The sequence below is a fragment of the Papio anubis genome, chromosome X (assembly GCF_008728515.1).
Source record: "Papio anubis isolate 15944 chromosome X, Panubis1.0, whole genome shotgun sequence".
NCBI classification, from domain to species: domain Eukaryota; kingdom Metazoa; phylum Chordata; class Mammalia; order Primates; family Cercopithecidae; genus Papio; species Papio anubis.
The window spans coordinates 117,710,216-117,728,472 of NC_044996.1; the positions used below are offsets into that span (position 1 = coordinate 117,710,216).

The following is an 18,257-nucleotide window of genomic DNA, read 5'->3' on the forward strand; positions in this document are numbered from 1 at the left end:
ACACAGAGATAATACTCATTTCAAGAAGTATTATCAAAGAAAGCCATTGTCAGGACATAGGATGTTTCATTACATTCTTCTTTCCCAAGAAAAGTCTACAGAGAATGGTGTGGTATAGTTCATGGGTGTTGGGGAAAAGGGGATCTTCTGAATTCATTCACACAAATAACACATATAAAATAAAGACGAATATTTTTATTGAGCAGTAATTGGACATCCAGTGCCCTTATTTAATTTATATTAAATGAGGCATAAAACAATTTTTAAAGCAATTTAAACAGCAGAGAGAATTTTAAGCAATGTGAGGATGTCAAATAGGATTTTTCTACCAATTACACCCAATGGTTATGTGTAAGTATAAACAATTTTTATTGCAACTTGTTCTTAAAAGTTAATTAAAATGTATTTTCAAATATGAGAGAGTTTTATACCAGTAGCTGGCATTTACAGGAAATAGCTGTCCCAGGAGGACTTCCTGGAAGGTAACCCTGTAGGAGTTCCCAACCTTAAAACTTTAAGAAAACTTAATGCACAGAGTAAACAATGTCATGTGATCAAATTTAATTTAATTCTTACCAGCTACAGTGTACTCAAATTTTTAAAAATTAATATATGGATTCAGAAAATGTAGACAATCTCATGTTATTTATTCTGAGGGAATGAATTATCTGGTTAGGAATTAATCTACACACTACTTCTTCTCTTTTCCTTTTCTGAGACTGTGTGTGTGCGGCCAAGTGTTAGGAATTAATCTACACACTACTTCTTCTCTTTTCCTTTTCTGAGACTGTGTGTGTGCGGCCAAGTGTCAGTATCGACAGAACAAAACTATAGTTTGTCTTATTTTACTTCTAAAGAAGAAACATATTTCTGAAATTTTCAGGTTAACTGAAGAACTTGATCTTCAGAAAAAATTGTTAAAGATGAAAAAAAGTAAAAAGGTAACTGTTTTCAGAATGCAGATTTGAGTAGATGCATCTAATAAGGGTATTAATTTTTTCAACAAAATTCGGAAAATCTAGAGGTCAACTATAAGGGAACAAGGGAAAAGAGGCATAAATAAGTTGCGTATGCACTCATGTAAGAATAAGGGGTAACAAAAGAGGCATAAAGAAACCAAGAGGAAAGGAATGAGAGAAGGAATGTATGGAAGAAAGAAAGGAAAGCAGAGAGGAAGGAATGGAAGAGATGGTTTTCAGCATATATTGTGGAAATTAGAAGACAAAAAGCAAATCTATTAATCTATTGACAATTCTAAATTAGTCAAACTGAATTTTAAAGTCCAGTGTACTTAGGTGGCATCTAGCTGGACTGGGTATGAGGCCTTCAGGATGGCATGCACTGCACTCGGTCTTGGCCCTCCTCCTCGGATGTCTCTGAGGTGCTGGAAGACTCATCCGATTCTTCATCTGGAAATTCGGCTTCACCACTTCTCCAGCCCCGGTGATGACCTCTCTGTGTCAGGTGACGCATGAGGAACCAAAGCATGTACTGGTCAAACAGGCTGGCATGGTGCAAGCTATCTTCATCTCGTTCCCACTTGTTCTTCTTAATCACCTTCTTTAATCCAGTAAGCTCAGTGGCAGCTTTAGCTGTGGGTGTCCAGATCTTCACATTATGATCTAGGCCACTGGTCGCCAGCACAGGTAGGTAAGGGTGGGGTTCAAGACAGTTTATTGTACCTTCTCTGTTCCCCTTTAGGAACTGGATGATCTGGCAGGATGATTTCTCCCAGAAGAAGATATGCCCGCAATCACTACCGCTCACTACAAACTCACTCCTGGGGCCATAGAAATTAACACCTTTGACTGTGGTATTATTTCTGTGCCCCTTAAATCTCTTAGTGTATTGAGCACCATCACTGTGAGAGGAGTCGAAGAGGTAAATATCTTCGTCATTGTAGCTGGCCAGAATCTCTGTGCCATCGTGACTGTACACAACACAGGTGATGTTTGTTGGGAAAACACAATTAACCAGATGATGAGGAGTGAATTTCTTGAGCACTCCATTGTTTTCTTTCTCATCAATTCTCCTCTGGTCATAAATTCTTACAAACTGATCTTGTCCGCCCACTGCAAATTGGTAGGTATTGGCGGGATTCACAGTAATTGTATATAGTCCCACTTTCTTATCCTTTTCTCTTGTTACCACAACTTTTGAAGCTGGCCGGTCTTGTCTGAGGTCAATGGTGAAGACAACAGCATCTTCACCTGAAGTGAGGAACTTAGAAGGAGAGTCAGGCACCAGAGCCAACTTGTGGGCAGGTCCCCTGTGCTGGGCCACACACTTAGTATTCTCGAAATATGATGCATTAATTAGTTCTGCTACCCGTACCTGCCCATCACGGGCACACATGGCCAGGGTGGAATCACCACAATTAGGAAGGAATTTGGCCTGGAAGACATTATTTGTGTGACCACTTTCAAAGTTGAGTACTGGCCTCTGCCGTACCCAGTCCCACACTATCACCTTTAGATCATCACCGCTACTGGCCAGCCGGGTGCCACGCTGGTTAAAGTGTACAGTATTGACACAACCGACATGGTCTGCAAGACGATATTGCAGGCGGAGACGCTGCACAAAGGCTCTTGCCCCACAGGCCTCATATACAAATCGGGGACGTGAACCCAGCTGCCGCTGGTGAAGAGCAGTAACGACCTGCCAGCGAGGTAGAGGCAGGGCAGATGTCTCTGAGGAAACCCACTCCTCCAGCGCCTGATCCTCCTCTAACAAGTACTGCTCATGGTTGGCACCACTGCATTGTGGACCCGCCCGAGGCTGTTCTTCTTCCTCCTCCTCCTCCTCCGCCTCCTCCCCTCCCTCCGCCTCTTCCCTTCCCTCCTCCTGTATCTCCTCTTCTTCCTCCTCCCTTTCTGTCTCCTCCTCTCCCACCAAAGGGTAATGGAATAAACTTTCACCACTCATGAGGAAATGCTCAAAGTCCTCCATGCTGTCAAGTTCGATGTCTTCACTTGCACTTTCTCGGTCTGAGCTTCGATTTTCTGTGCCAACATCGTTGGGGAATCCACCATCCGTGGTATCACTGTCATCTCCGGTCATTGTCACACTCTGCTCTGAGGTCGCTATGTCAATGTCTGAGGAGGCCTCTGTCGCCGCCACTGCTCCAGACTGCTCCTCTGGGTTGCTGAACAGGCTTTCAGTCCCTAAGTCTGGTAAGCCATCTGTGCTTCCCTCTTGGTGGGACATCTCGAACGATCTTTGCTGTAGTTGATCTGGAACTGCAAAGGCCAGGCCCCTAAAAGCTCTGGGAAGAAAGTTGGCCTGCGGTTAGGACTGATGGTCGTGAAGGAAGTAAGCGCGTGGCAATCAAACGCCAATCTGATTGGCTAAAGGGGACAATAAACTATTCTGACAAGGCAGTTGCCAGTATGGGATCCCATGAGGTTCAGAAAGCTTCTTACCTGCTCGCCTCCTCGCAGCATCCAGATTGCTCTAGGTTTTCCAGGCCCAGAGCCCCACCCCGACAGGCATCTTACACTGTGAGTAGCTGCGGGTTTTTGAAGATGAAACTTGCTGCACCTTGGAAAATGTTCTTATTAGAGAACCATGAGCAAAAGTGATCCTCTTTAAGCAAAATAGTTTTTAGAAGCCTCTCAGTGTTTTGCTTGAAGGTAATGTACTCTATAAAATGAAGATGTAGGCAAGAACAGTGAAAAGTTAGCTAAGTGTCCCACAGCTAGTGACTTTTGACATACAAGAAATATCTTAAATCGAGCAGCTTGAGGGAAACCTTGAGTGCTCTAACTGGTAGAATCGATATAGGGTTGCCAGATAAAATATGGTATGCATAGTTAATTGCATTTCAGATGAAGGATGAATACTTTTTTTAGTATGAGTAGGTCTCAAATATACATTAGATATATTGCCACTAAAATTTTATTTATTATTTATCTGAAATTCAAATTTAACATGGTGTCCTCTATTTTTATTTGTTAAATCTGGCAGGCTCCTTTAGTGAAAAGAATTTAGACCCTCAGTGTAATGAAGGCTGAAATCAACTGAAAGTGGACATTGAAATGAGTAATGGCTTCACCTATTTGAGATAGAAGTAGTACTTCCTTTTTTTCTTATGCCACTAGAGTTCTTATATATTTATTTAGAGTTAATTCAATTTAAGATACTTAGGGAACACCAACACAATTTTATGGAAAAAGAAATTATGTGATGTCATAGAACTATAAAATCTCTTACATATCACCCACAATATGTCAGAGGTTTCTGTGGGGCCTCTAAGGAACAGAAAACAGCTCTACAGAGACAGTTAATTGGCATTACTGTGTTAATTTAATAGTTTCTGTGAATGAATTATCTAAGGTGATGTCAGCATATTTTCAAAGGGCTACAGTAAACTGCTAACTAAGAATGCCAGAATGAGGAAAACAAAGTTTCCCTCAGAGTAACTGCAAGATAAATGCAAAATTGATTAAAAGTAGAAGTACACAGTCTTCTAAAGAAAGCGGATGGTTCCAAGGCCAATAGTAACAGAAAGATATGTAAAAGAGTATTCATAGCAACTTGTAAAGCCTAGCACAGCAAACTGAAAACCACTGAAAAGCCCATCAGGAATAACATGGATATATAATGGAATAATGTACAGAAGTGAGTAGACTACACTAGAATTGAATACATGAGCATGGATGAATCTTTAACACAATGATGAGTGAAAACACAATTAACAAGGATAGTCAATAATTTCAATTTTTTGCAAGTCTATATTATTTTCATATAAAATAACATCATTTAAAAAGGCAAGGGAGTAATTGATTCACAACTCAGGATAATGATTAAAGTTCAAAAAGAGAAGAAGGTTGAAATCTGAGAAAGATGGAACTTCAAAAATTCTTGGCATTATTTATATCTTATCCTCAGTATAGGTGTCCAGTTATTCTTTTTATTATTTATTGCTAGGCATACACATTTTATGTGTATGATATATTGCATAGTAATTATTTAAAAGAATTCATGTTCATAAACAAAGGGTCTTGCTCAGCCATGGAACACAAAAACAGGAAACCTAGAGCATCAAAGACTAACATACCCATAAAGGAATTATCCAGGAAAGGAAGTGTCTTAGTCCATTTTGCTTTGCTCTAAAGGAATAGCTGAGGCTGGGTAAGTTAGAAAGAAAAGTGATTTACTTGGTTAAAAGGTCAGCAGGCTATACAAGAGGCAGGCACGAGGTTCTGCTTTTAGTGAGGAACTCAGGAAGCTTTAATCATGGCAGAAGGAGAAGGGGAGCGGGAGTGTCATGTGGTAAGAGAGGGAGCGGGAAAAGAGGAGGTGCAAAGCTCTTTTTAACAATCACATCTTGTGAGAACTAATAGAGTGAGAAATTACTCATTACCTGGAGAGAAGGCACCAAGCCATTCATGAAGGATCTATCCCCATGATCCAAACACCTCCCACCTGGCCCCACTTTCAACACTGGGCATCGATTTTTTTGATAGCTTTTAATTGTGCTTTTCTTCAGCTTAGTTCATTAAAATATATTTATTTTAAACATCCTATAAATAAAGTGACCACCAACTAATGTGGAATATAGGTCACCCTTCAGTATGATATTTGTTTTAAGCAGTGTTTCTCATAGGAATTTTATTGATTGTACAGTAGTTACAGTAATGTCAAATATAATGATGTATACAATTTAAACGAGATAGGCCGGTTAAGAACTTACATAATATAAAAATATACATATTAAAAGTTAGCCAAGTGGACAGATGCATGTAACAGGGAGAGCAGGTAACAAGAACCCCTTTAATTATCAGTCAAGGGCCCAGATGCAGGAATCTTGTTTTCCCCTCCATTACAGTAAACAACGTTCATTAACAGATACAGGTCTTCCAGATACATCTAAACACACAGGAGTAAGTTGTGAATTGCTACGTGTACAGTCTAAAGTGGTGTAATTGTGATCTTCCTGTGATACTCCTGAGAAAAAGTAAATAGTGAACCCCAACAAGTAGTAGGAAGCATTGGTCTTTTATCATAGGTTGGACTTGAAGATATTTAACTCCTGACATTAATATCTGTAAACAGGCCAGGCATGGTGGCTCACATCTATAATCCCAGCACTTTGGGAGGCTGAGGTAGACATATCATTTGAGGTCAGGAATTTGAGACCAGCCTGGCCAACGTGGTGAAACCCCATCTCTACTAAAATACAAAAAATTAGCCGGGTGTGGTGGTACACACCCATAATTCCAGCTACTTGGGAGGCTGAGGTGGGAGGATCACTTGAGCCCAGGAGGTGGAGGTTGCAGTGAGCTGAGATCACACCACTGCACTCCAGCCTGGGCGACATAATGAGACCCTGTCTCAAAAAATAAATAAAAATTATAAATAATAAAAGCCAGGCATGGTGGCTCATGCCTGTAATCCCAGCACTTTGGGAGGCTGAGGTAGGTGGATCACTTGCAGTCAGTAGTTTGAGACCAGCCTGGCCAACATGGCAAAACCCCCTCTCTGCTAAAAATTAGCAGGTCATGGTGGCGTGAACGTGGTCCCTGCTACTCGGGAGGCTGAGGCACAAAAATCACTTGCACTCGGGAGGCGGAGGTTGCAGTGAGCCGAGGTTACGCCACTGCACTCCAGACTGGGTGACGGAGTGAGACTCTGTCTCAAATAACAAACAGACAAAATATTCGTAAACAGCGCGTGCCCCCTTTTATGTTTTCTCCAAAAATGGCACGGACTTAGGGTGGGAGAATTCCGATGGTCGTTTGACCTAACAGTGAACTACTGAACTACTGTTTAAAATGTGAGAACCTTTCAAAAAAATTAGACAGGTGTGATAGCACGTGCCTATAGTCCCAGCTACTCAGAAGGCTGAGACAAGCGAATCCCATCCCTTGGGCCTGGGAGATCGAGGCTGCAGTGAGCTGTATTTGCGCCACTGCACTCCAGCCTGGGTCACGGAGTAAGACCCTATCTCAAAAAATAAAATAAAATGAAATAAAAAATAAAGTGTGAGAACCTTTTAATACTATTTAGTTACGCAGTTTAAAAAATGGGGATCATCCATAGCTATAAGCCAAAAGGTAGAAGGGAGTGCATCTTAATTTTTATGCTTTTAGTTTTACTGTTCTGTGGTTTCTATGGCTGTCCTAAAGAATGACACTGGTACACTGCTGGTTTCTTTACCAACGCAGACACTAGTTAGAGCACTTAGATCAGACAAAACCTGAAATAGAAGAAATGCCACTCTTTTTCTCTGGGATCTTCTAAGAAACTAGACTAAAATTATGAATTATTAAAGTTTCCTATTGAGTGGTGGTGTTTTTATGTATGTAACTATCCAGAGAACAAATCAAATAGCTGTCTAACACTTGCGAGAGCATAGACTTTTGGTATACTTCTGATAGGGATCAAGAACCCCGAGCAGCAGTCAGAGTTCTTTTCTTTCTTTTTTAATTATTTTTGCTGGATGAGATGAAGTCTCGCTCTGTGGCCCAGGCTGGAGTGCAGTGGCATGATCTCAGCTCACTGCAACCTCTGTCTCCTGGGTTCAAGCAATTCTCCTGCCTCAGTCTCCCGAGTAGCTGGGATTACAGGCGTGTGCCACCACACCTGGCTAATTTTTCTATCAGTAGAGACAGAGTTTCACCATATTGGCCAGGCTGGTCTCAAACTCCTGACCTCAGGTGAGCCATCCACCTCGGCCTCCCAAAGTGCTGGGATTATAGGTGTGAGCCACCAGGCCTGGCTAGAGTTATTTTCCTACACACCCCATTTACCCTGCGCTTGTGCCAACTACTATGATATATGCATTTTGAGGGATTATGGTTCACAACGGCTTAAAGATCCTCTTAGAGAGATTGCTCTAGTTGAGTAAAAACCCCTCTATAAAAAGGTGGCAGGTTCTGTGAACCTAAAGATAAGACTCAGTGTCTCTCTGAATACCTTTAAATTACTGCTAGAATGGGAAGTTCCTATTTAGGGGAAAACAATATTAAAATAACTTGAAAGTCTATTTTATTGGTAACTTAGAATGCAAAATATTTTATTTTAAAAATTCTAAAATTTGGAAGCAAGCTAGCCTAGGTTAAATAATATGGTTTCTAGACCTGAGTGTGTTCATTTGGGGCTCAGTTTTTCTGTTTAATTACAAGAACAACTTCCTAACTTCCTAGGTGGGAACACTACTGTTTTGGAGATCTACAATTAGATAAACTGATCCATCTCAGTTGGTAACACTTCTTTTTTTCTTTGGTAATGGTGTAAAATTCTAGAATAAATGCATTTTTATCTAGTTTTACAGTGACAATTTCATTCCAAAATCTATTGGGAGGCATATACCATATATAGGAAGCCATCTTCATCCTTCTCACTCCTCATACACCTCTGAAATCAGCGAGGTGATGCTCATCATTCTGTGCCCAGTCACCGACAGGAAGAAGGCTTGATTAGCACAAGGAACTTTGTTTCATCCAGAACAGGCAGCTGCTTCTCACTCTTGTATCCTGTTATCACGGGGATTCTGGTTGGATGCTGCTCTCCGGTAAGTGAGACATCTACTCTTTGTCTTAAGGTGCAGGCTGCTTGAAGGTCTTCTGAGACATGGTGCTGGGGCCTGGGGGTGGGGGCAGGGGGGGGCTAGGCTGAGGAGGCAGGCTGCAGAGACCCTGAAGGTCTGGTGGCTCTGGAGAGGGGAGGAGAGGGAGAGTGGTGGTGGCTCTGACTCTCTTCGGGATCAAATTTTAACACAAGATTTGAAGGTACAAATATCCAAATTATATCAGGAAATCTTAATCGGCTTTGGATATGTCTTGACCCGTTGCAAAGAACAGTTCCAGTGTTAGAGGGTGAATCAGATTACTTTAACCTGATGCTATTTTATCAATCTGCTTTTCATATTTGCTTATTAGGCAAATTTTGACTATAAATTGGCTTTTCATTTAAGTTTTTGTTTAAGTTTGGCTTTACATCTCATCAATTCATTTTATATATTTCCATTCTCGTTCATTAATCCACCATGCATTTATTTAGGACTTCTATGTGCCATGTACTATTCTAGGTACTGATAATACGGTGGTGAATAAAAGTGGCATTCCGTTGACTCATGGAGTATGTAATATAGTGGATGAAAGAGAAAATAGACAAATTAATATATAGATAGACCAGATGAAGCAGTAAGGAATATTATGGAGAGAATTAAAGTTGTGTAAGTGCATATAAAATATGAGTTGTTATTTTAGATAGCACATTCAGGAAGGACTCCTTAATGGGGTGACATTTAAGTAGAGGGCCGAATGAAAAGAGAAATAGATCCTTAAGTACCTAGAGTAAGAACATTCCTTATAAAGTGATACTGAGTGCAACTTATCTGAAGTAGGATCACAATGTGAGTGTTCATGGAACTTCAAGGAGGCTGTGATTCAAACAGTGTGAGTAAGCTTTAGGGAGAGTGACAGGCAATGAGATTGGAAGTAGCCATGGCCAACTAAACAGAACCTTGTTGACCATTATAAGGAATTAGAGTGCTTTATTTTATTCTAAGTGTGCTGGAAAACCTTTGGGAGCTTGCCAGCAGGGGAATGCATTGTGTGACTTACTTTTTAAAAGGATGACACCAGCTATTGTGTGGAGAATAGCATGGGAGGAGAAGAGAGAACAGATGTACTAAACTATTGCTCTAATCCAGGTGAGAAATTAAACTGGATTAAACTAGTGTTGGAATGGTGTAGGTGGAGAAAATTAGTTAAGTTTGGAATATATTTTGAAGTGGAAAAGGCAGCATTTGCTGATGAGCTGAATATGAGTGTGAGGTGAATTAACCTGTCAGCAAGAAACATACCAGTTGGGTAATTGGAAGCAGTTCAACAAGTGGGCTCCTTACAAAGGTGAGAGCAGGCTAAATCACAAGGGAAGCATGCGGACATTATTGCTATTACGAACAGGAAGACATTATACTCCTAAGCCAAAAGGTATAGAGGGCAGAGAGAAGTTATCAAAAACCTGAGACGAAAAAGGGAGTGTGGAGAGTCTGGTGTGACATAGCCATTCCTCTGTGAACCCATAGAGAGGCAGTCAGGGAAATAAATTCCCCAGATTTATTCTCCTTTCTGTGCTCTCCTGCTGGTGCTTCCCACTCAATCACATTAAGAAGGGAGGAGAAGGAATCTGGATGTGTAAATGTAAGCTATCCAGCCTCTGGTGGACAGATAGGAATCAATGGTAACTCCTAAGTATTTGACAGGAATAATGGGTTAATGGTGGTGACATTTACTACAGTGAGGATTAGGGATGAAGATGGGGAATCAAGAGTTCTGTTTTATTTACATCAAGTATAAAAATGTCCACAAAACATTGAGAAAACAGAAGCACTGAGTTGGCAATTGGATACACATGTCTGGAGTTTACAGGAAAGATTATAAATATAGATATAAATTTAGAAGTCATTAGCCACTGGGAGTAAAGGAGATCACCTAGGGAATGAATATAGTGAGAAAGCAAAGATCTGAGAACTAGGCATTGGAAAACTCCAACATTTATTTTAGGAAGAAAGGAGAAAACAACCATATGGAGCAGAAGGAGCAGCCAGTTATGTAGGAGAAAAATATGAGAATATGAAGAAAGTGTAGAATTTATTTTACAAAGTTGGGTGTGATTGACTGTACCAAATATTGCCAAGAGGTTAAGAAAAAGCCTGGGAAGTGACCACTGAATTTGGTAAGAGGGAGGTAACCAGTGACTTATTGTAACTCTTTTATAAGACTTACGAGAAAAAAGCTTGGCCAGGAATGTTTGGGGAGAGAAAGGAGAGGGAAGAAGTGATGATGGTGAGTGAGGAGAGACAACCCTTATAGAGTTTTGCTGCAAAGAGAAGAGAACTAGAGTGATAACAAAGGGAAATGGGGTCAATCGATTTTTTTAAAAATCAGGTTTATCACAGGATGTCATATACTAATGATAATGATTCAGTAGTGAGGGGAAAGTTGTAATGCAGGGGGGACAGAAGTTTCTGAAAGTCTTAAATAGGGGAGAGAAAACAGGATTCAACGCACAGGTGGAGGGGTTGTAGCAGGAGAGGAGATGAAATATTTGGCATGGAGGCAGGCAGGTTGTTAGATCTGGTGGTGAAAGAGTATATGCATGTTATCTTCTAACTGCTTCCATTCCTGAAGTGAATAAAGAAGCAAGGAAATCACTTATGAATGAGAAGGAATACCTCTGTGCTAGAGCTTTGAGACAGAAGAAGGTTTGGAACTGCCAACTCAGAGAATGAGAGAATTAGTCCAATAGAGAAATGGAGATTTGTTGCCTGGAAGCAGATCAGACCACTTTTAGTTTCATAACACAAACGTAAAGTGAGACAGCATTGCTACTTGTTTTTCTCTAACCATTTCAGATACTTGAGGACAGAAATGGAGTAGGCAGATACCTGGATTGAAGTAAATTCCAAATTCTTTTGCTAGTTGATGATGACAGAGAGTTGGGGGTGGGGGACAAAGGAGCTTAGATTTTACATAGTGAAATTTTATAATAACAAACCATGAAATTTAACTATATTAAAAAGGGAATTAAGGACTTGAGGAAGAAGATGGAAATGGCAAATATGATAGGGTCAGCAGGTTGGAGGTCCTAGGGAAGTCAAAGTTTGCTCTGATCAGCAAATGTGTTCAACTAGGCCTGCAAGTATATATGAAGCTTAGGAGGACAGGATGATTCAGAGCACTGTCATGTGGACTCAAGCTATTAAGGCAAAACAATTCGATTAAAAGAGTAAAGTAGTTCACTCTAAGATGTGGCTCAATTTTCTTAGAAGCTATTTTCTTAATCTGAGGGGAACTTCCTACTCTGGGGAAGATGTTTTTTAGACAAAACCTTCCAGTGCCACTTGAATATCCCAGGACATTACCGTAACTACTCTTGGAGACCAGAAGTATGGCAGCCTGATTCTGAAAATGTCAATCAAAGAAAAAGATGGGTTATTAATCTGATTGCTTTGGTGGGTTTAAGGATTTAAAAGACAATCATTTCTAAAATGCTATATCACCTTCCTTATGTAGTGGGTTTGTCGTGTTTTCTGCCCTCATGGAAATAACATCCCAGTGGGAGAGATACATTTGCAAACCAGTAATGATTTTAAAGTGAAATGCATACTAAGATTAGTAGAATTTTTTGTGTGACGATTTCATAAGGTGTTGGCAAACCTTACATTTAAATGTGCTTCCTAGATTTTAGAAACACTTATTCAAATTTCTGGGAAGTCCATTAACTTCAGACTGTCATTTGGAAACAAAAGAGGCCAAAAAAAAAAAAATTCTCTATATTCTAGAACAATTTCCATTAAAAACAATTAAAATAGCCAAATATATGCTAATTGAATTATTAACAGAGGGTCCTGTGAAAGTACAGTGAAAGGAGATACTGTTTTGGGGTAGACATAGTGTTTAGATTGGCTTCCAGAAAGGATATTTGAGCAAAACATTGAAAGCAGGAGCAACAGAGCAGCACATAGCCACCTAACGTGAATTTTCTTCTGGGCCCTTATGTATGCATGCCCATGCTCCTCTGGCTCAGACTCACTTTGTTTCAGTCCCTTTTCTGCCTGGTATCCAACAAGGTGGGAAGCAGGTGGAGGTGGGAAGCCTCCTGTGACAGGAGGGAGGAAAGAGCATGATACATTTTGGAAAATGGAAAATCTTAGTATGGTTGGAACACAGAGTAAATGTAAGCAGCAATACGAGATAAGGCCAGCTCACAACTTGGCATGTTTTAATGCAGCATTTCTCAAACTTTTTGGTCTCAGAGTGCCTTTACGCTCTTAAAAGTTATTGAGAATCCCAAAGGGCTTGCGTGTGTATGAATTATATCCATTTATATTTGCCGTACTACAAGTTAAAGCTGATAAACTTTTAAATATTTATTAATTTATTTTAAACAATAATCAACCCAATACGTGCTAACATAAATAATACATTTTATGAAAGATTTTTTTCCCAACAAACCAAATTTAATAAGGAGATTGGCATTGTTTTACAATTTTGCATATTTTTATTGTCTGGTTTAATAGAAGACATCTGGATTCTCATATCTGCTTCTTCATGCAATCTGTTGCAATATCACACTTTATGCAGTGTCTGGAAAATTCGACTGTACATTTGTGAGAGAATGAGACTGGAAAAAATAATATTTTAGACTTACCATAAAATAATTTTGACCCTGCAGACTCACTTAAAAGGTCTCAGAGACCACCCTCAAGCTCCCCAATCACACTTTGAGAACTGCTGCTTTCTTATAAAGGCATGCTGAGAAGAAGTTAAATTTTAACTAATGCACAGATAATTTAGGCAAAGGATTACCTGATAGGATTTGCATTTTATAATTATTGCTCTCAGGGTGGGAAATGAATTGGAGACAGGCAAGGTAAGATGATTGGAAATTAATTACATTTGAACAATTTCTCACATTCTATCTGAAATAAATATTTTTACAAACTTTTATAAAATGCCGGTAATACTTTTTATGTGTCTAGTTTACTTTGCTCAAGAGAAAGTTACTTGAAAGCAGATACTGCTTTTGATTCATCCATATGACTATGGCTTTTGGTAACGTGTACAGAGTAGGCACCAAGTAAAGATTTGTTGAAAATAAATGAAAGAACCAACTAAGTGGCTATCAGAATAGTGCAGATAAAAGACGATATAGTCCTGACCTTAATGGCAGTGGCAAAACAGAGTGCAGATAAAAGACGATATAGTCCTGACCTTAATGGCAGTGGCAAAACAGAGGAGTAAATTCAAGAGAAGTACTGAATTCATTGTTGACTGCCTGGAAATGTCACTGACCTACTTGACAGATAAGTGCTATGAAGGAAAGAGAAGGTACACCACCATGTCGGCCATCTGTCTGCTTCATGTGGCCCTGATTCAGGAAGTAGTGAAGGGACAGAATGGGGTGGAGTATGAAGGGGTGACTTCTGGTTTCATTTTGAATATGAATTCCAGATGCCTATAGGACTTGAGCCACCCGTAGCACCTGAGGCTGTTTTAAAGTTACATAAGTGTCTTATCTAATTAAGCCAAGATCGTAGTGTATTCTAATATTTGTTCTCAATGCTTTAATATTTTAGCATTTGTTTTTAGTACTTTTGATGTTTTAGTGTTTATTTTTAATGTCTTAATATTTTAAATATTTAATCAGAATTCTTGGATTTTTGCTGGCCTAAATTTCCGATTCTATTAGTGGGTGCCCATTTACTGTCAAACACATGGGATTAATTTGGCTGCTACACAGTGGACGCTATTTTGCTTTCTGATTCACTGTAATGTACTTCTAGATTCCATCCAGAGTTTGGGAAGCTGAATTCTTCCTACAACTGTGTGAAGGAATCTGCAGACCCCATTCTTAATATGCATGTATGGTAGAAAGTAGAAGACGCAGCATTGGACTTATTTACAGAAACTGATCGAGTCTCCTGTCACCATCCTCCCACTTTGCAAGTCCTAATTAAAGTTGATGACACATTTAAAAGTACAAATATCTGCAAGTATGGATTTTAGTAGTTCACAATTCATTAGATAGACAACATGTGATTGAAAATAAAGAAGCATTATGCAAAGAGTATGTTTTGAACAACTTAAAATGAGTTCAGAAGGAAGCAAAACAAACTGGCTTTATGTTTCCAAGAGAGTAGCCCCAATAGACAGAAAGGAAGCCTTTAAACACTAAAATAATTTAGTTCTCATATCCTTTATTGCTGCTTATCTTTTCATCTGGTTGGAGTTGCTGTTTTATCCAGTACTTCACTGTTTAGCACCATCCTGTCTTTATATTTTGATTCCAATCTACTCTGCAAGCCTAATTGTTGCCCTGTCCCAGGAGGATGTGAATCATTTTAAAGTTAGAAAGAGAAGCATCTGCATAGATAGAAAATAATTGTAATTTCATTATAATTACTCTATTTGTTTTTCTCTTAATTATGCTGAAAATGTATCAATATCTCCAAAGAATGAATGACTACCACCTGTCATAAATGTGGAAGGCAGCCCCCAACTCTAATCACTTTCATCACTTCAAATTAAAACTATAGTGTTTATGAAAGTTTGAGCTCTTGATATAATTTCTATTGGTTGCATAATTTAGTGAGTTACAGAAATTGTACCATTTAAGAAAAATAAGATATACTTTGAAAAGTATATTTTGCTCGCTCTTCACCAGTTATTAATTGTGTGTTTCATAAAGCACATATTGAACACATAAAACTGCAAGAATTTCATTAGAGACATTTATATACTTGAAATGGAATACAGGACATTATTTCTAAGACTGTCCAAGGATACTTATGGTAATGTGTAAAATACAGATATAAAACTGAAACACACAAAGCTTCTGGGGTCACCTAACAGAATTTTTATGCTCCCCAATAGAGAATTAGGCAGATAAGTTTAAAAAGTAACCAAAGGTATATTTTATCAAACATGTTATTATTATTATTGAGAGTGGTGCCACAATTTCTTTCTCCTCTCATTTACACACTCAAAGGAATTTCTGCTCTTCTCTGTTTTTGGAAATTCTGCCTTTACTCCTAATGTGATACTTCAGACTTTGAAGTATGGTGGGTCACATTTTACTCTTGCACAGAGTCATGGTTCATGTGTTACAGACCCTCTTGCTCTCTCATTTGCCTCAATGCTCAGGCACGAAGGGCACTCCTGGGTTTTTTGTTAATGTGCTTGGACAGTGCCCAGGATCTAGTAGGAATGCTGGCCCTCCTTCTTAGAGCTACTCTCTTTCACCACTGATTCTATGTGTTAGTTAGACCAGGCATCTGCAAACAGGGATATTTTTACTTCTTTCTTTCTGATGTAGATAGGTTTAATTTTGTTTTCTTGTCTGATTGCCCTTGCTCATACTTTTAGTACTATGTTGAATAGAAATGCCAAGGGTGGTCATCTTTTCCTTATATGGGATCTTAGAGAGAAAGCTTTCAGTTTTCCACTGAAAACTATGATTATTATGTTAACTGTGGGCTCTTCATAAATGAGTTTTACTGTGTTGAGAAAATCTCCTTCTATACCTATTTCGTTGGGAGTTTTTTATTTATCAAAAAATGATGCTTAACTTTGTCAAATACTTTATCTGCATCTATTGAGATGATCATGTGGTTTTTATCTTTTATTCTGTTAATGTTGTATATCACATTGACTGACACAGAAAAATGGAACAGAACAGAAACCTTAGAAGTAAATCCAACCACACATGATCAACTAATTTTTGAAAAGGGCACCAAGAACACACAATGAGGAAAGGATAGTTTCTTCAATTCATGGTGTTGGGAAAGCTGGATATCCACATGCAAAATAATGAAATTGAACCCTTATCTTATACTATACACAAAAATCAAATGGAAATGGATTAAAGGCCCAAATATAAGAATGAAATGGAAATTTCTAGAAAAAAATACATAGGGGAAAAATTCCTTGACATTGGCCTTGGCAATGACTTTTTGTGGCATATCATACCACAAGCTCAAGCATCAAAAGCAAATATAAAAAGTGGGACTACATCAAACTAAAAAGCATCTGGAGAGTAAAGGAAACAACGAAATGGAAACACAGCTTATGGATTAAGAGAAGATATTTGCAGACCATATATTTGATAAGAGCTAATATCCAAAATATATAAGGAACTCACTCTAATCAATAGCAATAATAAAAATAATATCCAATTAAAATATGGCCCAAGGACATGAATATATATTTTTTCCAGACATAACTAAATATGGTCAACAAATATATCAAAAGTGCTTAATATCATTAATCACCACAGAAATGCAAATCAAAACCAAAATGAGATATCACCTCACACCTGTTAGGATGAATATTATAAAAAAGTCAAGAGATAACAATTGTTGTTGAGGGTATGGATAAAAGGGAACCCATGGCTGGGCGCGGTGGCTCACACCTGTAATCCCAGCACTTTGGGAGGCCGAGGGGAGTGGATTACGAGATCAGGAGATCGAGACCATCCTGGCTAACACAGTGAAACCCAGTCTCTACTAAAAATACAAAAAAATTAGCTGAGCATGGTGGCACGCACCTGTAGTCCCAGCTACTCAGGAGGCTGAGACAGGAGAATCACTTGAACCTGGGAGGTGGAGGTTGCAGTGAGCCGAGATTGCACTGCTGCACTCCAGCCTGGGCAACAGAGCGAGGCTCCGTCTCAAAAAAATTAAAAAAAAAAAAGGGGGGAACCCTTGCACACTGTTGGTAGGAATGTAAATTGGTATAGTCATTACAGCAAATACTATGGAGATTACTCAAAAGATTAAAAGTAAAATTATCATATGACCCAGCAATCCCTTTTCTGGTTATATACCTAAAGGAAGTGAAATCAGCAACTTATGGAGATATTACTGCAGCATTTTTCATAGTATCCAAGATATGGAAACCACCTAAGTGTCTGTTGATGGATGAATGCTTAAAGAAATTTTGATAGAGTGTATATATGTGTGTATATATATACATACATAATTTCTGCTATGTGAGGACATAATTATAAAGAGGAATCTAATCAGCTGGCACCTTGACACACACACACACACACACACACACACACACACGAAAATTATTAAGCCTTAGAAAAGGAGATCCTGCCATTTGCAGCAACATGGATGAACCTGGAGGCCATTATGCTAAGTGAAATAAGCCAAGGACAGAAAGAAGAATACTGCATGATCCCGTGGATATGTAGAATCTAAAAAAAGTGGAATACATAGAAACAGAGTAGGATGGTAGCTACCAGGGTTGGTGGGAGAGGGAAATGGGGAAATGTAGGTCAAAGGGTACAAAGTTGCAGTTAAGTAAGATGAATAATTCTAGAGATCTTATGTACAGCATGAAGACTATAGTTGGTAACATTGCATTGTTTACTGGAAATTTGCTAAGTCAGCAGATTTCTGGTGCTCTTATCACAAATAAGGTTAACTATGTAAGGAGACGTATATGTTAATTTGCTTAACTGTAGTAGCAATTTCACTATGTGTATGTAGATCAAAACATCATGTTGTACAGCTTAAATATATACAATAAAAACAACAACAACAACACGGGACCCAGGACCAGGGTTTGAATCATGGTCTTACCCTTTTCCAATTGTATCATCTTGGGCAAACTATATAACATTTCTATGTTTCTGTCTCACTGTATGTAAAGTGATACTGATTATACCAATTACTTCAGAGAGAATTGTGGGATAAATAAAATAAATGTAAATGGAATAAATTATTAACA

At 38.8% G+C, this 18,257-nt stretch overlaps 1 protein-coding gene and 1 long non-coding RNA gene across 2 annotated transcripts in view; one reads left to right on the top strand and one right to left on the bottom strand.

Moving 5' to 3' along the window:
* Window positions 1-175: 175 nt before the first annotated feature.
* Window positions 176-18,257, bottom strand: part of DCAF8L2 (DDB1 and CUL4 associated factor 8 like 2) — a 34,093-nt gene continuing 16,011 nt past the window's right edge. The window contains exon 2 of the mRNA XM_021932896.2: window positions 176-3,265. Coding sequence (XP_021788588.1) covers window positions 1,327-3,207 — 1,881 coding nt within the window. The 5' untranslated portion in view covers window positions 3,208-3,265 and the 3' untranslated portion in view covers window positions 176-1,326. The remainder of the gene's footprint in view (window positions 3,266-18,257) is intronic.
* Window positions 7,635-18,257, top strand: part of LOC108583866 — a 28,869-nt gene continuing 18,246 nt past the window's right edge. Inside the window, exon 1 of the long non-coding RNA XR_001898683.3 lies at window positions 7,635-8,518. This is a non-coding gene — a long non-coding RNA (uncharacterized LOC108583866). The remainder of the gene's footprint in view (window positions 8,519-18,257) is intronic.